The sequence below is a fragment of the Erythrolamprus reginae genome, chromosome 6, assembly GCF_031021105.1.
Source record: "Erythrolamprus reginae isolate rEryReg1 chromosome 6, rEryReg1.hap1, whole genome shotgun sequence".
NCBI classification, from domain to species: domain Eukaryota; kingdom Metazoa; phylum Chordata; class Lepidosauria; order Squamata; family Dipsadidae; genus Erythrolamprus; species Erythrolamprus reginae.
Window position 1 is genome coordinate 58455539 of NC_091955.1, and position 24271 is coordinate 58479809.

General features: G+C 36.7%; 1 protein-coding gene across 5 annotated transcripts in view; it reads left to right on the plus strand.

Annotated features, from left to right (window-relative positions):
• Positions 1–24271, plus strand: part of CFAP54 (cilia and flagella associated protein 54) — a 175143-nt gene that overhangs the window by 128653 nt on the left and 22219 nt on the right. For all 5 annotated transcript variants that reach the window (XR_011559487.1, XR_011559488.1, XM_070755886.1 and 2 more), the window contains 13 exons: positions 950–1072; positions 1452–1505; positions 4150–4366; positions 6314–6414; positions 9655–9824; positions 13881–13977; positions 14283–14433; positions 16041–16198; positions 17152–17331; positions 18581–18707; positions 19519–19674; positions 20658–20766; positions 20979–21090. Coding sequence is in view for 3 of the 5 variants with exons in the window: in XM_070755886.1 (XP_070611987.1) it covers positions 950–1072; positions 1452–1505; positions 4150–4366; positions 6314–6414; positions 9655–9824; positions 13881–13977; positions 14283–14433; positions 16041–16198; positions 17152–17331; positions 18581–18707; positions 19519–19674; positions 20658–20766; positions 20979–21090 (1755 nt within the window). In the remaining 2 variants the exon portion in view is untranslated. The remainder of the gene's footprint in view (positions 1–949; positions 1073–1451; positions 1506–4149; positions 4367–6313; positions 6415–9654; positions 9825–13880; positions 13978–14282; positions 14434–16040; positions 16199–17151; positions 17332–18580; positions 18708–19518; positions 19675–20657; positions 20767–20978; positions 21091–24271) is intronic.

The following is a 24271-nucleotide window of genomic DNA, read 5'->3' on the forward strand; positions in this document are numbered from 1 at the left end:
ATTAAACATAGACATATACTGCTGCACAGTGCTTTATAGCACTCTCTGAACAGTATACAAATGTCACCATATTGTCTCCAACCATCTGGATCCTCATTTTACTGACTTCAGAAGGAGGGAAGGCTCAGTTAACTTTCAGCTGGTTGGGATTAAACTCCTAGCTGTGGGCAGAATTAGCCTGCAATACTGTATTCTGACCATTGTGCCACCATGGTTGAAATGTGAAACCTTATGGATATATCCTGAAAGATGAAAATAAGAAAGTTTTAAGAAATTTTTAAAAGTTATTATCCTACTAATTGGCCTAGAATGTTTTATCTATTGTATTTTTTACTAAAATGTTGTAAGCCGCCCCGAGTCCATGGAGAGGGGCGGCATTTGTCCAATCAATCAATCAATCAATCAATCAATCAATCCTTGTTAAAATTTGTTCTATTCCATCATGATTTCTTTTGGAAAAGAGAAGAAATTGAACTACCAATAACTGTTTTAAGACCAATTCCACAGCTAAGAAAATTAATTATACAGTATTATTGGCTCTCTATGCCCAGGGAAGTTTATATAGTTTAAGAAATAGCATCCAGTGTTGCAAACGTACATATACAGTAGCAATAGCAATAGCATTTAGATGTATATACCTCTTCATAGTGCTTTTACAGCCCTCTCTAAGTGGTTTACAGAATCAGCATATTGCCCCCAACAATCTGGGTCCTCATTTTACCCACTTGCGAAGGATGGAAGGATGAGTCAACCTTGAGCCGGTAGTGAGATTTGAACTGCTGAACTACAGCTAGCCGTTAGCTGAAGTAGCATGCAATGCTGCACTCTAACCACTGCACCACCCCGGCTCTTATGAAGGTTATATTAGTTATTATGAATGTTAATTAGTTATTCAGTATATGAAGTAACAATCAGTATATGAATGTTAATCAGTTATTTTTTTTCTTAGATAAAAGTACTTACAGATTTGGGATTTTTCTCTGATGCCTTTCATGAACTCTGTGTTATTAATCGTGGTGATAAAATTCCTTGGAAATTGCCTTCCATATACAAACGTACTCCAAAAATTTGGGTAAATACATTTATTTTCTATCCTTAGCCTAAAATCCAGAAAATAGACTCCCTTACATATAATTGCTGAGATCGTTTGCTTCTGAAGGGTTAATAGCACTTGGCTTATTTTTTATCTTTTTCATTGTTAATGAAATAAAATAATGTTTTCTTCTCTTTCTGAGATCATAAGCAACCTACTATCGACCATAAAAACAATAATAGCAAAAAGTAACAATATAGGTACAGAAGGATATATTTATTTATGCATTTGAACTGAAGTTAAAGCTATTTTGGTCAGCGTTATTCATTCAGTTTTCTGTTTTCTTACTGTAATATTATATTATGTTATATTGCATTGTATTGTATTATATTATATTATTATTCTTTACTAAATTTAGACCTGTCCAAATTTTGATTCATCACAAACTCTCTTGACAAGTGGAAATTTACAGGTAAGGAAGTGTTATAGCTTCAATGGACTGTGAGAATAGATTTGAGAGACAGAAAAAGGAGAAGTTAAGACAATAGTCAGATAAATAATATTTCAGCCTATGAAAGGAATGGGAGGTGGAAAGAATCTTAGAAGAACCCTTCCTAGTTCTTGGGAAAGTAAAGGAAGAGGAAGGGACAAGTACTTTCAGACTTGCAGATTTCTGTTACTTTAACCTTGCAATAAAGTTAAAGTTAGTACTCATGGTTTTGATTTCTTGTCTGAAGTATTTTGAAAAGCTAACATACTTAATTTACATGTTCTAAAAGGAGACCATACTCTTAGCCTGGTAATATGATATCAATACTAACAGTTTGGATTTTCTCAAAATATAAGGTCAGCTGTAATTTATATCTAAATATCTAAATCTTCCCCCATATAATCTAGTCCTTCTCACAACTGAAGACCTTCCTCAAAACAGAAATCATATTTTCTGTAATGCTTCAGTTTGTCATCAGTAAAATAGAGCTTAATACTGATATGATTATATATAATGTATATAATATATACATTGCCCTTGTCTTATCCAGATAGACTTAAGTTATTTTACATCAATAATCTGCTATTCCACAAGAGGTATCTGGCATGTTACTGCTAAAATGCAATTTGTTGCAGTTAAATAAGTACAGTATAATTTCAAGTGAGAAATTTTAACTCCTTTTTAACAATCGCCTGTATACAATTAAAATATCTAGAAATTTAATATATCATAAGAGGTATCTACTGTTCATAGGCATATGTAAAATTGTTAAATAGTAATTTGGAACTATTTGAACAACCATACATAAATGTATTTATAAATCTTTGCATAATCCAAGTGGGAAGTATAAATTGGACTCCCACGAGGTTACATGTACCTCGGGCTATTACAATTTTTATAAATTATCTAGAATATGGAATGGTTTACTCATCAAATTGCAGATCATATCAGCTAGGAAAATGGATAATACTAAAGACATAAAAATTACAATTCAAAATTATTTCTCAGACTTTAATCGAACAGGAGAATGTCAGCTGTGTTAGATCTCGCATCTGGGTAAGAGAAATCAAGTGCATAGCTATAGGATAGGATAGCTTAGGGGCAATTAATTCCCTCTTAATTTTATCTCACTCACCCATCATATTTATATTGCCACCCATTTTATTTACTTATTCATTTGATTTTTTATGCCGCCCTTCTCCTTAGACCCAGGGTGGCTTACATGTTAGCAATAGCACTTTTTAACAGAGCCACAATCCGGGTCTTCATTTTACCCACCTCGGAAGGATGGAAGGCTGAGTCAACCTTGAGCCGGTGATAAGATTTGAACCGCTGACCTGAAGATCTAGCAGTCAGCTTCAGTGGCCTGCAGTACTGCACTCTACCCTCTGCGCCACCTCGGCTCATTTCTGGGCAGTGTACAATAAAAAACAAGCCATAAAGTAATCAATATTTTTTAAAAAACCACAATTTTTTTAAAAAAACCATCAGTATTTACTATTAACAGAGTAGTTGAGAGGATTTGATGTTAAAAAACAAGGCAGTAATCTCACTAGTCCATCATTACCTTTAAGATTCCCAAGCCTACGGACATAATCATATTTTGAGACAGTTTTGGAAGGATGACACGGGTGGTGCCAATCTTTGTTTGGGCAGTTGCCATGCCAGAAAAGACTCCCAGGTCTCCCTAGATGTACTATAGCTCAGTGTTTCCCAACCTTGGCAACTTGAAGATATCTGGACTTCAACTCCTAGAGTTCCCCAGCCAGCATTTGCTGGCTGGGGAATTCTGGGAGTTGAAGTCCAAATATCTTCAAATTGCCAAGGTTGGGAAACAGTGCTATAGCTGATGACCCCTGCAGCATATCTCTTCTGACGGACCTGATGGAACAAGCAGATGTATTTAGGCAGAGACAGTTTCTCAATCTGGCTCTCTGCTGTGAAGGACTTTAAAAGTTAACACCGGCATCCTGAATTGGACCCAGAAGTAAACTGGCAACAAATGTAGCTCATAGAGCTGAGGTTTAACTGACATGCTTGAGTTGGGCATATTAGCTTGCACAACAGAAGATTTAGTAATGGCCATAAATATCTTTTTAAAAAGGAGATAGACGATTCTTTGTTGAAATTTAAAGTAGGAGAAATTTAAAGTAGGAGAAAGATCAATATACTGAAATTTGAAAAGAAGGAATATTTAGACAGAATTTCTTGACTATAAAAGCTTTTCAGCAATGAAACCTCATTGTTAGAGGTTTTAAAATGGGCTTCAAGGCAGATGTGTTTAGTGAATTCCTTCACTAAAAAGAATTGGGGCAGATGGCCTATAAGATTCCTTGTAATTCATAACCTTACCATTATTTTAAGTCCGTACTGATATGGATGGTTACATTTGTGATTCTTCAGCATAAACGAGTTTGGTTGAGTTCATATAAGGTCATATTTTAAATGGAGGAAGTAGATATCAAAGAAAGATAGAAATTGCATGAAATCTTTCATTCCATATATCTTGGTTAGATTTTAATTTGGCTTCAAAGAAAGGTATTTTCTTTTACTTAAAAATAAATATTATTTGCATATTTTTAAAAGAAAATTATTTTGTCTTAAAATATTTTTTTTAATTTACAAGGTATTGGAAGAAGTATTTAACAGGCCTCTAAGTTCAACATGGACTTTAGCTTGTGAACCAAAAATCCTGGATAATTTTATGTTAGCAAAAATGCATTTCATTATTAGTTTATGTGCAACATTATATTGTATTCCTGAAAAAGTATTGAAGACAGCATATTCTATTGACTCTGACACAATAAAAAAGGCAGGAAGAATTGCTGATGCACTCATGAAAGGTATTGATAAGATAAACTAAAAGTTTTATTTTTACTGTATGGTATATGAAGCTTAAATTTTTTTTTTAAAGGTTGTGCTTGTTTAACATGTCCCAAAAGTTGCCCCCCCCCAACACCAACTGGACTACGTTGAATTTTTTTGAAGATGTTTCACTTTTCATCTAAGAAGCTTTTTCAGTTCTAACTAATTGGTGGGAAATGGAAAGAATGTATACTCTTTGCAGTCAGCCAATCATAAACATCAGAGAATCCTTGAGATTTCCTTGGGATTAATCTGTGTCCTCAGAGTCACCTGAATCAGAGTGCAAATGAGTCTTGGGAGTGCTGAAAGGGCTGCATTGTAAACAGGAGCGAAGTAATAATCCTATTCCTCCCCCTCTATTGAGAGAGGGGCTGTTTAATTTTGGGAAAATAAAACAACCACTACACAAATGCATGGCACAACACAGGAGAAAAAATGCATCAGGACAGGATTAAACAATTCTTCTGCACTTGAAAGAAAAGGGCCATTCCAAGGTCACATTCTGGATAGGGAGGACCACTGGTTTGAAAAAGGAGTTAGGAAGGCTATCTATGTTAAAATTGACAATCCTCTCAACCGAGGGGTAGGGGTAGGATACTCCTACTTAGCTCCTGTTTAAAATGCAGTCCTTTCAGCAATCCAAAACCCTTGCCATGCCTGTCATGTAGCCCCTCACATCCTTGTACACCCTCCCTGACCTGAATCCAGTATTGGGCTGCCCCCGGTACGCCTGAGATCACCGATCCAAGAGCAGAAATGGCTCTGTGTGCGCATCTGTGCATCCCTGCGGCGCCCCCACACACCCCCATGCAACAATTTGCTTCTGTGCATGCGCAGAAGCAAAGAAGTCACCAAAAATTGCCAAAATCTTGCATGTGCAAGCATCTTTGCGTGATATTTTTGCCAATTTATTTGCTTCTGCGCATTCACGGAAGCAAATTCTCATACAGGGGGCGAGTCCCTGCTGCCACCTCCACTGGCCTCTGGGACAGATCTGGTAGAGAAAGGTAAGTATGGCTTTTCAGTGCCTGCATCTCATCTCTTGCATACCCTCACACACTCCCTTGCATCCTGGCACATGTGTTGAATCCTTAACATTATACACGAGAATACAGTGGTACCTCATCTTACGAACGCCTCTTCTAACGAACTTTTCAAGATACGAACCTGGTGTTTAAGATTTTTTTGCCTCTTCTTCCGAACTATTTTCACCTTACGAACCCAAGCTGCTGCTGCTGGGATGAAGGGGTTTCTTTTCCCCCCCTTTTTTGAAGAAAGAAAAGGGAGGGGCAGCTTGGAGGGGGAAAGACTTTGCAGAGAACAGCGTGCTTGCAGAGGCACTGAAAGGGTGTCTTTTGAAGAAAGAAAATGGAGGGGCGGCTTGGAGGCGGAAAGACTTTGCAGAGAACAGCGTGCTTGCAGAGGCACTGAAAGGGTGTCGTTTGAAGAAAGAAAAGGGAGGGGTGGCTTGGAGGGGGAAAGACTTTGCAGAGAACAGCGTGCTTGCAGAGGCACTGAAAGGGTGTCTTTTGAAGAAAGAAAAGGGAGGGGCACCACCCTTGCCTTTCTTCCTTCCCACTCACCCTTTAGCCTAGCCTTGCTTCTTCCACCCGCCCCCTTTAGCTGCTCCTCCCTGCCCTCTGTTCGCCTCTCTTCTAAAGTTTGGGATTTTCCTGAAGGATTTGCACGTATTATTTGCTTTTACATTGATTCCTATGGGAAACATTGTTTCATCTTACGAACTTTTCACCTTACGAACCTCCTCCTGAAACCAATTAAGTTCGTATCATGAGGTACCACTGTAGTAAATATACTTGAAAGTACCAGAGAAATAATTCACTTGTAATCACCTTTTTGCTATTTTAAGAGTTACATTGTTTTAAGTGCTTTCATTGGAATTGATCATGTATGTTATTTTTACAAAGGTTATATAATACCTCCAGCATATCCTGGTGGAAAACGAGAATCTGTCATTATTGTAGAACTTGAAAGGAACAGAGACACATTAAATCCTCCTATTCTGAAGGTGATTAACTAATTGTGTGTGTGTGTATGTATGAATGAAATGAAAATACACTTTTGTATTTTTTGTATCGAGGTCCTGAAATTTGAGCACAAATTTCTATGAATGCAAGTAAGAATATCAGGAATAGGAAACAACAAACATATTGTTGTGAAGTATGATACAAGCTGCTGAATTTAGCTGAAGATTGGAATAAATGTATGAACTCTTCAGGGAGGACAGACATTGAAATAGCAGAAAATTTCAATTACCTATTGAAAAATCATCTTGGCGAAGACTGTATGTTGATTATTTCATTTTCCAGAAAACTGAAGGAGGATTAGCCTTCTTAGGCCTGATAACTAGTAGAGAGAGGGCTGAAAAGTAAAAAAAAACCAGTTATAACTCTGTGAGGAAATGTCATCTTGAGTCTCAAAACTAATTCAGTTACAAAAATTGAAATATAATTACACATGTTAGACTTTAGAAAAAAATCCAGCAAGCTTAAAGAAATACTAGAAAAGACCTCATGAGTAAAAATTATACGGTCAACGGTAGCATAGGAAGTTTGGAAATTCCTGAAAAGTAAAGCGATAGAAGCAGATTTGCATGATTAAAAATAGGGACAAGAAATTTTAAGAAACTAGGACTTTCAATTGAGTTATGAAGTAAAAGAGATGTACTGTATATAGGAAATGGAGGAGGAATACCTATTGCTATGCCGGGCTTCACAATACAAGTCTGTTTGTCAAGTAAACACAGTTGGTTTATCAAAAGGGAAATACTGTCCAAAACACACTTTTAATCAGCCAAAGTGCTCTCCCACAAAACACAAACTTTGAAGGCTGTGATAAGCCAATGACATCAACCTACGTCTGCGAACATCTATGAATGCCTCCCCTTCTGAATCTATCGATGATAATGATGATGATGGTTCACTAATGGGGTAATTAGCTAATGGGCTGCCTGTAATTTCCTCCTCCGTTGATCCTATGTCACTTCTAGAATCTTCCCCTGACACAGACACCTCACTGCAGGAAGCTGTTGGCAGTAAAACCGGCCTCTGATAATGTGAGGATTCTCCCACATCAACCCCACAATCCTTGGAGCAGGAGCTGGCCCAGAGCCAACCACAACACCTATGAAAGTTTGTTGTATCTTGCAAATAATCAAAAGGCCCGAGTAACAACAGTTAGGCCAGTCTGATGTTAATACAAGGCAAAACTTTGAATATGATTATTAAACAGTTGATTTTTAGCATTTAAAGAATATTCTACTTGGCATGTACCAGCAAAATTTTATCAAGAATAAATCATGCTAAACCATCCTGTTATATTTTATTTTTCCCAATCTAATGGAAAATTGGACAAAAATATACAACGCTGTTAGTCTAGCTACCAGTCTGAAAGCAGAGTAACTTAAAAACTGAACAGAGCTGAAACAAACACAGTTGAATAAAATGGCAAAAGAAAAGACAGATTCGAAAATGGGTTATTGCTGCAGTTTTGGTTTGGTTTTTTAAAAAAAAAAAAAACATTCCCCTAATACACAGGTGTCATACTCACTACATCACATTGTTGTCACGTGACACTTCATGACATTTCCATTTGCAGAGCTGAGGTAGGCGTGGCTTGTGTGTGATACATCTAGCCCGCAGGCCGCCAGTTTGACACCCCTGCCCTAATGTATCCCTGTGGGAGAGATAATTAAGCAGCAATTCCAAATATTGATGGCTTCTTCAGCCTTGTTCCTTCTCAGCGTATGACCTAGCACAAAAATATTCTTAAGAGATTAAATTTTTTTTTGAAAACATCGTCTGCATACTTTTTCCTACCTTGTTTAATAGAGTGACCACTTTGGTTGACGACAGTAATATGGTGAATCTAATACTTTAGTCATAGATTTCCAAACATCATTCCACAAGGATGAGGGAAATGGGCAGTTCAAAAATGTGAAAAATAAATAAAAATCTATCCTATTTTAATACAAAACATACCAAAATATGTGGAGTTATAGAATGAGACTCTTAGGCAGGGGGTGGGCTGCTATGGATTTGCAAGTGTTCAGAAGAATCTCTAGCTAAGATTTGTGCAGTTTGGAAAACACCAAATCCCACTCCTGGTTGGCCCCATCCACCCCTCCCCTCCCAAGAATCGCCACGTGGCCCGTTTTGGATGCAAGTAAGTGTAGAGTGTGTGTAGAGGCTTGGGGAGGATGAAAAACGGGCCTACCAGAAGTTTGGGAAGACTGGAAATGGGCCTGTTTTTGGCCTCCAGAGGGCCTCTGGAGTCCAGGGAGGACAAAAATGTCCCCCCATCATGGTGCAGAAGGCCAGCTAGGCTATGGCCATACCCACCCAGCAACTGGGCAGAGAGTCCCTTGCTAAAATTTTTGAAGCCCACCCCTGCTCTTGAGTCACAAAGAGCCAGAAGCAATTGAATGTCTAAACAACATTTGAAAAATCAAAGACATGAGAATAGGATAGGGAAGCTGAGATGGTAAACAAATTGATGAATAATATTTTCTTTGGTGGAAATGACCAATTGTCAGGCATATATCCAAGAAGGTTTGACAGTGAAACCTACTTTTGTTTTATTATTCATTTTTCTATAGTCTTACTGATACTGCACAATAAACAGATTCAATTTTCACAAAACTTTTAACAGATAAATACTTCATTGGATCAGTTTTACTGAAAAATATTGAAAAGTTACATTGAAATGCTGTGGTTGAAAAATTAAATCAACACCCAGGACCTTAACATACAATTAAGAACAGGTTTATATATAATAAATTTCATTGCCATTTCTTAGATATATTAACAAAGTGAGGAAATTACTTAGGACTGTGTTTATTGGGTAGAAATTATTAAATGTTATTTAAATTACTTTTCTTCTTAAGTTCATGGGTGTATTTAGACACACATACATTTGGGGGGGATACTTTTTTATTTTTAATTATTGTAATATGTCCGTCCGTCCACCCACCCACCCACCCACCCATTAGTTGAAGAACTGGCGGTGAAACTAATCATATTTGTGGATATTAATAACACTGAATGCCTCAATATTCACAAATACAATTTTAACAAATATATTAATTAACATAAGGAATTTAAATGCAAACATTTTCAATCTATAATATTTAAATCTGCTTAACTCATCTAATTATCTTGTTTCTTAGTGTTGTTTGTGCTTATATTTAAATAGTTTTTTATTTTTTATTTTTATTAATTGATCAGTGACATACTTCTAATTATTTTAGGGATTTTTATTGTCTGAAGCTGAAGAAAGGATTAATTTAATTCTTGAAACCATACAAAGTAAATATGGTGCACAGATAAATAAGTGTTCAGCTGTAGAACTGGAAATTGTTATTGAAGCTAAACTTCTGCTTGCAACTATTGCTCAAGAAAGACTTCAAACAGCCTTCAGGTGAATTAAAAAAAATCTATCTTGATAAATCAATTTTTCTACTGGAATAAAACTAACATTTGCTGAAAGTAGTGTTTCATGAATGATTGTCCTAATTGATACTTTTTTTCACTTCATTAAAAACATTGGAAATTAGAAAAGTAGCTATTCATTGAATTGGGGAAATTTCTTGAGCTGATTGGAATGGTAACAGCTATTAATACCTTGATTGTTGTAATAAGCAGTATGTAGGGCTATCATATGTATATATTGAATTTTAAATTCGTAATAACTTCAATTTGAATCTCTAATGTTTTGGTCAAGCTCAGCAGATTTAAGGTGTGTGGAGTTCAAGTAAACTCATACATCTTTTAACATTGCTGAGGTTGATAATCTCTGATCTAAGTCATTGGCTTTTTGGTGCAATATGGTCTCTTGCCTTGAGCAGAGAGGTTGGACTAAAAGACCTCCAAAGTCCTTTCCCTTATGTGATTCTATTAAAATCTTGTGTGACTATTAACATGTGACAGAGCTTCTTTAGAAGAGGCTCACATTGTCTTTTTCTAATGAATGTGGGAATATGTGAATATGAATCAAAATTAACAAGTGAATGAGTGGGAAGGGGGCGTGGCCAATGCTGCAGCGGCACAGAGTTTCCACTCACTCTGTAGGGGAACTCAGACACCCCTGCTGTCTAGAGACCTGGTTCTCTCCGAACCAAATCGGAACCACCCAGAAAGGGAGGTTAAATAAGGGGAACATCTGCCGCTGGACTGGGAGGAGTGACAAACCTGCCAGGGGGCCAGAACAGTCTCCTTGGCTGGCGGTGACGGGAGACGGCTCTGAATCATCCTTAGCTGAGGCAGTCACTTTGTCAAGGATTGCTATCTTGAGGTTGGAGTCATCTGGGAAGAGAGAACTGAAGATTTGTGCTGGAGATGTAGAAGAATGGAGGCAGGTGAGAGATTTCGCCAAAAGAAAATAAAAAAGAGACTTTGAAATTATTTAAGGGAGCAAAAGGCCAGAAATTAAGTTGCGACTGTCTTGGTATGTGGATACAAGAGAGAAACAAAAGTAGAAGGGATATACAATTAAAGATCTTGAATTGTTTTAAAAGATTGGATAAAGCTCAAGAAATTTGGTTGGAAAAAAAGCTTTGAAGGAATTTAAAAATTGGACTTGATTTAATATAATAATAATAATAATAATAATAAATAATAATAATAATAATAATAATAATAAATAAGGAAATTAAATAGGAAAGGCAGAGCTGGAGGGCAGAAGAGAAGATACCACCTGGTGGTTGAAGGAATAATTACTATGGTGGAAGATTGTTATGGTTATTTGCCCAGCTGCTGTCCTTGAAAGAGTGGAAAGCAAGAAAGGGGAGGATTTTTAAAAACAGATCCCCAATTTGTTAATCTTTGGAAAGAATTAGACTTCATTGGAAAATAATGAACTGAATAGACATTAGAAATAACAAGGGACAGAAGGACTTGGAAATTTATAAAATACAGAAGGCTGTGGAATACTGGATTGATTTTGAAATTTAGTAACTGGTGGATGTGAGGCTTGGTGGCCCTGAAGGAAAGCTGAAACTGTAATTGAACTGACTCTGTCAAAACAAAAGACTGTTTTCTTTTTTAAAATTGAGGACTGTGATTTTAAAGCTATGGAGAGAATTAACCAGGAGGAGATTATTGAGTTTTTAAAAGAACTTCTTAACAATCTCAGAAGATCTCTTGGAATTACTGTACATGAGAATGAAAAGAATGGAAGAATGGAGGAGACAATAGTAGAAAATAAGAAAAATACTGATAGTGAAATTCTGATTAATGACGATGTAGATGATCAACATGACACTTATAATGATGCCATTGGAGTTTTTAGTGATAAAGGAGAAAATGATATTAAAAATGATTATGTTCAGCCTAGTGATGATGATGAGGAGTTTGAGAAGTATAGTGGTATCTCTACTTACGAACTTAATTCATTCCATGACCAGGTTCTTAATAAATAAAATAAATAAATAAAAAGGAAAAGGAAATGGCTAAGAAACTAAAAGGAAATGGCTGAGAGGTACTGGAATGTTAAAGGAAGATTTTACTTTATCTTTGTATTACTATTTTAGGTTTTTTTTAAATACAATTAATTTTGATTTAATTGGAATGAGATTGATAACTGTTTTAGAATTTGATACTTATAATCAACATAACTGTTTAATTAAGAATGATTTTTTTTGGTCTTGTCTATGTGGGCAAATTATATATTAGAAGGATGAATTGATAATATTGATAGATTAATTTTTTGATTGAATACGGTAATATACCAGATCAAAGAGAATGGGAAAAAAATTAAATGAAACATTTCTTATGATTAAGTATTATGTTAGAAGTAAGATAATTTATAGATGTAATTGGAAAATATATTAAATGATTTGGAATCATGGTTGATAAAATAATGGAGACTGATATGAGAAGTATCATGGTAGCCAAGGGAAAACTATACAAATGAATATTGTTCTTTATTGGGCATTTGGTTATGATAAACTGGGGGGAGAAAAAAAGAATGATAAACTCAAGTTAATAAAAAGTGAATAAGAAAATTAGGCTTAAAATTAAAAGGCATGAGAAAAAGAATTATCATGGTGAATTAAGGTAATAGTGGTTAATTTGGGGAGGGGGGATGGATAATTTGAAATTAATTATTGGACATCCCAGAAGACAAAATTAGATTTATATATTTTATATTTTTTAAGAGGCACAATAATTTTATAAAAATATACCTGAAACAAACTGTTCTTCATATTAAGAATATATGAATGATTGATTAAAATGTATAAGCATTTCTTTAAATACTGTAACATCTAAAGGTATATGGATTACTAGTGTGCCGCGAGACCTGGTCAGGTGTGCCGCAAAGAAGGAAGTTCAGCTTCTGGTCTCGTAACTTTCTGCTGAGAGTGCGAAGAGCAAAAAGTTGTGAGACCGGAAGCTGAGCTTCCTTCTTTGCGCCTTCCAAGTTTTCCAGCAGCTGCAGCGCCCCGCCCGTCTGGAGCTTCCCTGGCGGTGGCAGGTGAGCTTTAGGGCCCGGTGGGAGGGCGGTGGTAGTGGGAGGGCGGCGGCAGCAGCGGCACCGGGCAGTAGCTGCTGGGCGGCGGCAGGGTGGGCGGCTGCGAGCTAGAACTCCAGGACAGAGGCACCAATGGCGGCGGCTGGACATGTTGCTGTACGCCGTACATGTTGGCATTGCGTGGCTGGCACTTGCCTGCTGGCTGGGCCGGGACGGAGGCTCCAGCCCCACGCCCATGTCCAGCGCAACGCCAGCATGTACGGCATCATGCAACACGTCCAGCCGCCATCGGTGCCTCCATTCCGGAGCTCCACCTCACAGCTGACCACCCTGCCGCCGCCTCACGGCTACTGCCCAATGCGGTTGCTGTGGCATGGTGTACGAGAAAGAGAGAGAGAAAGAAAGAGAGAGATAGCAAGAGAGGGAGAGAGAGAAAGAGAGGGGGAGAGAGGGGGGGGAGAGAGAGAGAAAGAGAGAGATAGCAAGAAAGAGAGAGAGAAAGAGGGGGAGAGAGGGGGGAGAGAGATAGAGAGAGAAAGACAGCAAGAGAGAGAGAGAGAAAGCAAGAGAGAGAGAAAGAGAGGAGAAGGAGGGTGAAGGAAAGACATAGAGGGAGGGAAGGAGGGAGAGAGAAAGAGAGCAAAAAAGAGAGGAAGGAAGGGAGAAACAAAGAGGGATGGAGAGAGAGAGGGAAAGAAAGAGGAAGGAAGGAAGAGAGAGAAAGAGGGAGAGAGAGAGAAATAGAGCGAAAGGGAGGAAGAGAGAGTTTTTGTCCAAACTTATTTTAGGGTCCCCCTGCCCCCCCGCTCAATGTTCCCCAGGATTTTGTAAATGTGAATAATGTGCCGTGGCTCAAAAAAGGTTGGGAAACACTGGATTAATGTATGGACTGATGGAAAAAAAATGCCAAAAACAACAACAACAAGTAAATGAGTGGAAATTGGTAAACTATTGCATAATCTATAGAAAATGAATTTATACATATAATTGTGTTTTTGATTACAGTGCTGCACAGGTTTTTTCTGCAATCAAACTTCTGCAAGATGCAGAGGTTTTCTTAGATACATCTAATTCTCAAAAAGATACAGAGAAAACAGATAAGGTATATTTCAGTATTCATATTTTGTTAAGTTGATGAGGGAGGATAGTGCTGAGAGCATATGGGCCACAACTTTATAATAAATATTAAAATACTTTTTAAATTATTCTATTGTTATTTTATGGATTTTTAATTTAATACAGAAGTATTCCATGTGGCATAATGAAGCCTATATATTTTAAACTTAACAATTTTTTTTAGTAAGCATGATATATAAGAGTCATTCTCTATATGTTAAAATGCATTAATCTGTTATAGAACAATTGAACATTAAACCTATAATCAGTTCATTTCCCCCTTTTGACCAGGGAAATGATGGAAGGAATTCTACTGAAGATTCCAATCTAATTCAGTGTGTAACAGCACGAGAACATTTGAATATACACATATGGCTAAAATGTCGTTTGGCATTAGTGATTGCAATTACGGCACAGGCAAGAGGCATTGAAGTAATGAAAGGTAATCAGTAGTCAATGGTATATCAAGTCAGCTAAATGAATAAACCAAATTTAATTCTCAAAGCTATCTGTGTTAGCTCTTCAGAAATATTTATATATGTATGCATTTCCCCCCATGATTACTTCCATGTCTAGAAATACCGCATATGCTCGAGTATAAGCCGAGTTTTTCAGCACAAAAAAATGTGCTGAAAAATCCAACCTCGGCTTATACTTGAGTCACTGACAGCGCTCGGGCACTGTGATGGCCTGAGCGCCGGCAGGGACACTTCAGTTATACGTGACTCCTCAGGGAGCACATCCAAGGGAAGAGATACCACTGCGGAGCAGAGAGTGAACGCTCCCTGCTCCACAGTGGAATCCGGACAGGCGGCGGGATGACATCATGTGCTCTGTGCCGGCAAGAAGACAAAGCGGCAGGGAGGCGGAGCACCGGAGAGGCGGAGCAGTGGGGGATTGAAGTAAGTACTTGCATTTTTTTTGCCTTTACCTGCTTTGGCGGGACATAAGGGGTTTTTAGTGACTTTTAATTATTAGATTTGTTATACATTGTTTTAATTAATTAATTAATTAATTAATTAATTAATTTGTATGCCACCTCTCTCCGTAGAGTATTGTTGTTGTGAGCCGTCCCGAGTCTGCAGAGAGGGGCGGCATACAAATCTAATTAATAATAATAATAATAATAATAATAATAATAATAATAATAATAATAATAATAATAATATACCTGCCTATAAATACCTATACCTGCCTTAGGGGGACAATTACCTGCCTATAAATGCCTATCCCTGCATATTGGGGCACAATTACATGCCTGTACCAGCCTATAGGGTTATTAAACAGCCACTGCATTTTCCACCCTAGGCTTATACTCAAGTCAATAAGTTTCCCCAGTTTTTGTGGCAAAAGTAGGTGCTGCGGCTTATAATCGGGTCAGCTTATTCTTGAGTATATACGGTACTATTTTTTTTTTGTAGAAGCTGATTTCATTGCATCTTGCTAGCACTATAAACCTTTATGAATTATCATAATTAGACATTGAGTTGTCTTGAGCATTCAAGTAACATTGTAAATCTCTGTAGGTGGTTCCTTGGTTAACAACTACTTGTTCAGCAACCAGTCACACTCCCGTGGAACTAAATAAACGATACTTATGGCTTCATCAAAATTACAGCTATCACAGTGATTTTATAGCCATGTGATCAGGATTTGGATGTTCAGAAACCAGTCAAGGTTTCTGATCTTTGCAATGTTTCAATTTGTACAGGCCTCCCACAAGCAAAATCAATGGGAAATCCTACAAGAGTCAGCAATTGCAATTATGTGGAGTTCTCATTTAATGTCCCATGGTAATTCACTTAAAGTTACTGCATCACTTAGCAAGGGACATTCTGATCCCAATTACCATAGTTAAGTGGGGTCTACATGTGCTGTATTGAGATAATAAAAGTAATATACTTTTGTTAATATTTCTCATAAAATAATATTAAGAACTATGTTGGATGTGCTTAAACATATTTTATATCAATTACAATAATAAAGTATTATAAAATGATACTTTGTACCATAATTATTCCTGATGGTATTATTTTACTTTTCTTCAAGAAAATGAATTAGCAGAGTGTTCTAGTCTGATTAATGAAGTACAGGTGGAAGCTGAAGCATTCAATGATGTTGAGACTCTCGCTGAAATTACCATGCAAGCCGTTATACTTGGCCTTCAAGAAAGACTACCAGTGGCTGATATCAAGCTTCACTTAGAGGTATTAACACAACAGTAAATTATCAATTATTTCCCAGTATCATTCTTATAAAACGGATGAATTTTGATGCTGTTCATAATTTAATTTGCATTTTACAGTAAAATAACCTGAGATTAATTATTACTGCCTAATAGTTTCAGTATTTGAAGGAAAATGCAGAAATAACATTTTCAGGCATTTGGTTGTCATACAATGTTTGCATGGAGTGAGTATGAATCCCAGCGACCAGTTAGGTTCCACAGAGTGGGCCTTCTCCGTGTCCCGTCAACTAAACAATGTCGTTTGGCGGGACCCAGGGGAAGAGCCTTTTCTGTGGCGGCCCCAGCCCTCTGGAACCAGCTCCCCCCAGAGATCAGAATTGCCCCCACCCTCCTCACCTTTTGTAAGCTCCTTAAAACCCACCTCTGTCGTCAAGCATGGGGGAATTGAGATATTCCTTCCCCCTAGGCCTATACAATTTATGCATGGCATGTTTGTGTGTATGTTTGGTTTTTAATAAGGGTTTTTAGTTATTTTAAATATTAGATTTGTTATATGCTATTTTTATTATTGTTGTTGACCGTCCCGAGTCTACGGAGAGGGGCGGCATACAATAAATAAATAAATAATAAATAAATAAATAAATGCTGCATCAAAGAAGATTGTATCTTAGCTGTTAGATTTGTATAGTAGGTTAATTGAACAACAACCATGCTGTTAATCGAATCTAATTTTGAGGAGCGCACTGTTCAAAACTCTGCACAAACTAAGAGGGTTAGGATTATATATACTGTACTTCAGTCACGAATTGCATACATCTACCTATAAAACAGGACTATTGCCGGCAGAAGAGTAGTGATAGAAAACAGGATAAACTTAGTCTTTGGTAACAGAATTTGAGAGCTGAAGATGTAGATCTATCTGAGTCTGTCTGTCTTTCTGTTTATCATCTATCATATCTTCTGTTCACACAGAATATAATCAAATTGCTTGAAGAAAAGACGCTGATTTCTCCACCAGCTAATTTAACATTAGTACAGAGTATGCTTCTGCTAGCTGACATAATGAGAACAGAAAAAGAGGATGGTTCAGAATCATCTGAAACTGACCAGTTCAATGTATTAGTTGAGGCACACGCACTAATTATTAAACAGGTAAGTATATACCAATAATTGAATGTCACTATATTTTTAAGTATTCATTGCTTAAATACGAATAGACTGACCACAGCTTCACTGGAAAGGCTTAAATTTTGATGGTTTTCATCAGTCTTATCCTCAGCTACTGCATTTTTAAGTTTGAAATTGAATGTTAAATACAAAATGAAACCAGAAATCAAATCACATTTAATTTTGTTTTTGAAATTGGGTCAAGTATGCAGTTCAGATGGATTGCATGGCAGGAACCTTTTACCATTTTGATCAACACTAGACCATGCTTTACGAACAGATTGCATTTCAAACTATTAGCATAAATGTATGTTCCTTTTATCACATTTGTATTTGGTAAATGCAAGTGTATGTATATGGATAGGTTAAAAAAATGATAGAAAGATTGGTAAAGTTACTGTCAGATTGTGGGTCTGATCCTGATCTCCTTGATCCAGATCCTTTACTACTACTACTACTACTACTACTACTACTACTACTACTACTACTACTACTTTATTAGATTTGTATGCCGCCCCTCTCCGAAGACTCGGGGCGGCTCACAACAATGTGACTAGGGGCGGCTCACAACAATAGGCTCTTGATTTGCCATTCAGTTGTTCAATCTGAAGAAAATATAATCTTTTTTAATTTATTGAAACTAGTTTACAATGAATGGATTATTTTGGGGGATATATTTGAAATCTGTGAATTAGATACACTCATACTAATTACAAGTCTTTGTTTTATTTAGTTGAAAACAGTATTAGCTGAGCTCTTTCTATAATACCGTATCATGGAGTATTCTTCATTCCCACAGATCTCTATTAATTTTTTTTCTCTAAACAGTTATTGATCAGGGCTTAATGAGCATGAACCCTCATCAGAGAATTTTGAAGCTATTTCCCCTCCAATTATCTCTATATAATACAAATTTAAATTTGTGGTGATATAGGGGCTCAGAAGACATAGATGACCAAAGTCAAATCCTGATATTGTTTTGGTATTTTTAAAAAAAAGGAAAGTACTTTTTTCTTTTCTTATGGACACTTCAGTGGGAAATGATCTATTTAGACATGGAGATATATCTAGGTGATTTCTTATTTTTCAGCCATTCCCTTCTATTTTTCTCTATTCGGTAAATTGATATCCCGTGTTGTAGCCCATGAGTTATTATGGGGCTAAAGGGTTTGTCCTTTAGGATAATTTGATAATTTGCATATCTTTCATTTACAAAGTTTGACATTTTCAACAGCTTTTTATTTTGGGGCAATCACTTGAACAAAATGATCAAGATCCTACTTTAACAACTCTAAAAATGCCTATGATGAACATATACCTGCCACATGTCTCATTATTAGCAAAAGTCAAAATTAGAATTGGTAAGAACTTTTTAATACAATTCAAGTGTCTGTTGTTTCTGAAGATTATTTAATAAACTTAAAGAGTTTAATGTATGTGGAATCTATTAATTTCATATTTTAAATTTTACTATATATTTTTGGCTAGCATCAATACAAATAAAAACATTGTAAGGTAAAACATCAGCATGATAATGTATGACTTACTATAACTTACTATGCCTACAAATATTTTGTGCTTCATATTTTTGATAATTTACACCAGATGTAAACTATATAAAATGAACAGAATAATGTTTAATGAATTTATATTAAAATAATCTTTTTTATATAAAAGAGAAATTGTAATTATTCGGTCAAACATAGAAACAAATTCTTAGTCACATGTGGAAGCTAGATAAATTTTATTTTAACACATTTATATGGCTACCCAACTCACACACAAGTGACTCACAAAATTAAAAATCCACAACATAAAAACCATAAAACCCCAAGCTCCATTGCAACAGCAACACGTTCAAACCAATCACTTTATCACTCCAATTTTTTTCACTTTTGTAAGATCAGAAGCTTTGCTTTGAGTTGTAGCACCTCTTTTTAAAAGGCAGAGCTGAAGAAATTAATTGATCTGTTGCTTCTTTTCTCAGTACATTCTCTCATGACTACCAGGTTTTCCTGTTTTCAGGAATGAGCTGGTTGTAAAATTATCTGCTTAACTGTTGTCTGGGATAATTCATTTTTTGTATTAAGGGGCTACATTTCATTTATTCAGTATCTTTTATTTTGCTTTAGAAATAATTGGTGAAATAATTTCCTGTAAATTGATTTCTAGGGCATACCTTAACATTAGAATTGTCATGTAAATCCAAACCACAAAGTGAGTTGCAGTGGTTAAAAGCCCTACAATACAAAGAAACAGCACTAAATCTTTCCATAGCATCAATAAGAGAAGATTTAGATCTAGAAGCAGAACTTCTTTTTCGAAAAGGTAATATATAACTTGTTTTTTTCCAAAGGATTGCTCAAATTTCATGTTGCATCTCAGATCTAGAGAGTTGGTAACCTAGCTCCCTAACAGTTTATAGTACATTCTGTGTTGTATACTCTGTGCTTCCTATTGCAAAGTATTGTATGTATAGTTTCTTCTGCAGATGAGTGGCTTATTTATGAATGTATGTCTTGATATCCAATAACTGTCAAGCCTCAGGGAAATCAGAAAATCCAGGCAAGTTTATATATATATTTACATATTGCAAGTTTAAGCTCTCTACTACCAGTAGAGCTCTGAACTACTTACTACCAGTCGAAGCAAATTGGTGGTAAATAAGAATTAAAAAATAGGAAGGTGGGCTAATCTTAAATCTCTTGTGAACATAAAGGGTTTTATTGAATGATGATATGTTTGAACCCTTCTTCAGACTCAGCCTGGCCATCTCCTACATCAACTTTGTATTCTATCCTAAAAGTAAATCTGATGCAGAATTTAATTGAACCTGGAAACTTTCGGATTACAATTGTAAATATGTACTTGTGGCATAAGTTTGAGGTTTTTTTTAAACATAAAATTTTGATATGCTTGATCTTTATAATCCATTAGATGAAATTGGAATTTCAGTTGCTTAATAGAATTTACTGTCATTCTTAATTTTATATTATGATTTATATTGTGTTGATTCCGACTATTGATATTCATATATTGGATTTTAACAGTGATCTGTAGTTTATAGTTTTCTATAGTTTAAGTTCTTAAAACTAATTAATGAGATTAACATCGAAATTTAATTCTTTGATACTTGTAAACTCCATTTCATCATTTGTGTTTTATTTTTCTTTATTTTTTTCTCTTTTCCTTGTCATTGCCTTTTTAGAAAATTCTTCAGAAAATATAATTTAAAAGAAAATAGTATTCTGCTTTATTAGCTCTATCAGGAAAAACAAATCTCTTTAAATAAATTCATGTGTCATTTTTAGGAAGAATAGAACGACAACTTGATTCATTAGGTTTTAATAAATCAGAATCAGCTGTTGACAGCTTGCTGGATGCCATATGTTTAAGCCTGCTGAGTTACCAGCACTATGGGTGAGCAGTTTTCCCCCCTATGTTCTTTAGATTAGTATGTCAGTTAAAAGAAAACAATAATTAAAACATACAATTTACACTGAAAAGTTCACACCATGAGACATTTAAAAGACTTGGATGAATAAAACGTATTCACTAAAAATATAAATAAGTGTTTGTCAAATGCTAATCCAAGATGTTTGGATCCGTTGATTTTCATTTATTTTTTGCAGATTAATAAGAAGATCATATATGGAAATAGCACTGATTTACTTTTATTTATGTACAAATAAGGAAGAGTCTCCAACTTCAGGTACTGTGAAAGGAAGAACATTTAAGCAGAAGGTATGTAGAATTGTTTTTAAGGCTAACCATATATATAAACATCAAGTTTAGTATTATATTACAGGTCTATAAAGATATGTGTTTGAATATAGAGACATTGTTATTGCTTTGTGCAACATTTCTACATCTGGTTTGCATGAAGTTGAATTGATGGGAGGAGTCAAAATGTCAAGACAGTGAGCAAGGAAATGTGATTGAAATCCCAGCATTGTTGCATAAGAATCAATATTATATGTACAGCAAAGGTGCTGGTTTGCTACCGGTTCACCCTAGATCAGGCAAACTGATAGCGGCAGTGGAGAGAGGCTGTGCCCACCACCCTGCACATGCACAGAAGGACCCCAGGCTCCCAATAGCAAATCAGTTGTGAAGGTAATTGAAACCCACTACTATACAGCAGCCTTTGTTAAGTAATTGTTCACATTTACAATGGTGAGAAACAATAAATTGGCGATCAATCCTAGCAACTGCTCTATTTAATGATCCAGTTGCTCCTCCTAATTGTTCAATGAGTCATGGCGCAAAGATCAAATGAAGAATGTATGTCTCTCTCTTTGTTTATGTGTGTGTGTGTGTGTGTGCTTGTGTGTATGGATGGATGCATGCATAGATGGATAGATAATAGGTAGATAGATAATTTAAATCATGTTGCTGTCATTATCATTTGATATTATTTACTTAATTCCTGCTACTGTGTATATTATATATACATATATATAATATAGGGTAGTACCCTACAGACCCTACTACATATATGAGCTGAGATGGTGCAGTGGGTAGAGTGCAGTACTGCAGGCCACTAAAGGTGACTGCTAGATCTGTAGGTCAGCGGTTCAAATCTCATCACCGGCTCAAGGTTGACTCAGCCTTCCATCCTTCCGAGGTGGGTAAAATGAGAACCTGGATTGTGGGGACAATATGCTGGCTCTGTTAAAAAGTGCTATTGCTAACATGTTGTAAATCTAAGTCTAAGGAGAGGGGTGGCATATAAAATTATACATACGTACATACATACATATATACATACGCACACACTACAGATACTATTCCTGCAGTTCTCAACTTGTTTGGTTTCAGGACCACTTTATATTTTTGAAATTGATTGATGACTCCAAGGAGCTTTGATTTATGTTGATGAATTTAGAAATTAAAATTGAGAAATGTTAAAATATTTATTTGACTTTGTGGACCTTATGAAAGGATCTCATGTTGAGAAGAACTGCATTAAGTTGATCCCTGAAATATTGATGTGGAATATCTAAGCGCAAATCCACATAGCTTCCTTGCCTGGTGTAAGGACAACACATTAATAAGTCTTTGACTATATATCTTCAGGCCTCTGATTCTCTCCTCTCTCTCCCCCAGCCCCTGCCACCACTCACCCAGCTCAAGAATAATTGGAATGCTATACTTTGGAAATGATATTTTCCTGAATATCCCACATTAAGGGGATGTTTATATATGGGCTTAGCAGAAGTGGCCTGAAATGATCTGCTCCATGCCAGCAGATCTTGTAGCTCCAATTGATTCTGCTAGTTTTCTGTGGAACAACTTCCTTCAGTCAGGTCCCTGACGTGGCTCTGTCTTCCTTTGACTGCAAAAGAGACTGGAACTCTCTTTTTGAAGCCACTTTGTTTGTAAACGTGTTTGTTTTCTGATTATCTAGTGTGAAGACATGAAACCAGCCTGCAATTGGCTTAATGCCAACAAGAAGTAATTGAAACTAAATAAAAATACTTCAGTCTTCCTTTAGCTCAGTATTGGGCTGCAGCTGGTATGGTCAGGTGCACCGTCCCAGTTGGAAGAATGGAGCTGCACGCGCAGTTCCAGCTGACCAGTGGGCGGGTATGCGCATCGGTATGAGATTCGGTTTCTGCACATGTGTAGGATTCATGCGCAGAAGCAAAGAAATCGCCCAAAATCGGCACAATCTCACACGTGGGACCATCCTTGTGCAAGACTCAGCTTCTGCGCGTGCGCAGGAAGCCAAATCTCTTACAAATGCGCACGGCTGTGCATGCTGGACACATATGTGCCTGCACCTGCCTCCGGGAGCCCTTCATTGCCTTAGCTTATCTGGCAGGGAATTCTCTTCTCATTAGCTGCTGTTTTCAGGAAAGTCCCAGTTTCTAACATCATCCCCTTGCATTATGTGTTTAGGATACTTTAAGTTCCCACTTTCATGGTAAAAGAAGATTAGAATAGCCCCCACCCTCCTTGCCTTTCGTAACCTCCTTAAAACCCACCTCTGCCGTCAGGCATGGGAGAACTGAGATATTCTTTCCCCCTAGGCTTCTACAATTTATGCATGGTATGTTTGTATGTATGACTGGTTTTATAACAAGGGTTTTTAGCTGTTTTTAGTATTGGATTGTCACATGTTGTTTTTACCACTGTTGTTAGCCGCCCCGAGTTCACGGAGAGAGGCGGCATACAAATCAATCAATCAATCAATCAATCAAATAATAAATAAATAAATAAATAAATAAATAAATCCCTAGTAAGTTGCATTCATTACCAAATCTGACATCTCTCCCCCCTCCACCCCCCCCAGTGAACTGTTTAAAGTAACTTCGAAAAACATTCACAGGAAGTAAATTGACCGAGGATGACAAGGGGGTGGGGGAAGAATCAATCAAGAACCCATGGCCAAGTAAATTACATTGTTTCTACTCATCAATCACATCTCGGAGATAGTTTGGATAGCATGTTGATCTAGTAGGAACAGAAAAATAATAAAACATCACCCAGAGGGATCTACCTAAAACATTTTGCCTTTGCTCAGGGCTGCTCAACAAGCTGTCAATGCTTTTCTGGGAGCTTAGTGTTCACCTTTTCATTGTTTGCATGCTGATAATATTATCATCAAACTGGGTTGTTTCAGGTAAGCCAGGTTGTGCGTACAACACCACAATAATCTGCACAATTAAACCCCTTTCTCAAACATAGGCTATTTCTGTTGATCACTGGCTGCCAGCAGTTTGGCAATTCAAATCTCACCAGTCTCAGGGTTGACTCAGCCTTCCATCCTTACGAGGTTGGTAAAATGAGGACCTGGATTGTTGGGAGCAATATGCTGACTCTGTAAATCGCCCTGTGAAGCCCTGTGCAGCGGTATATAAGTCTAAGTGCTATTGCTGCTGCTAAGGTATTAATGATTGAAGTATATTATTTAATGCTT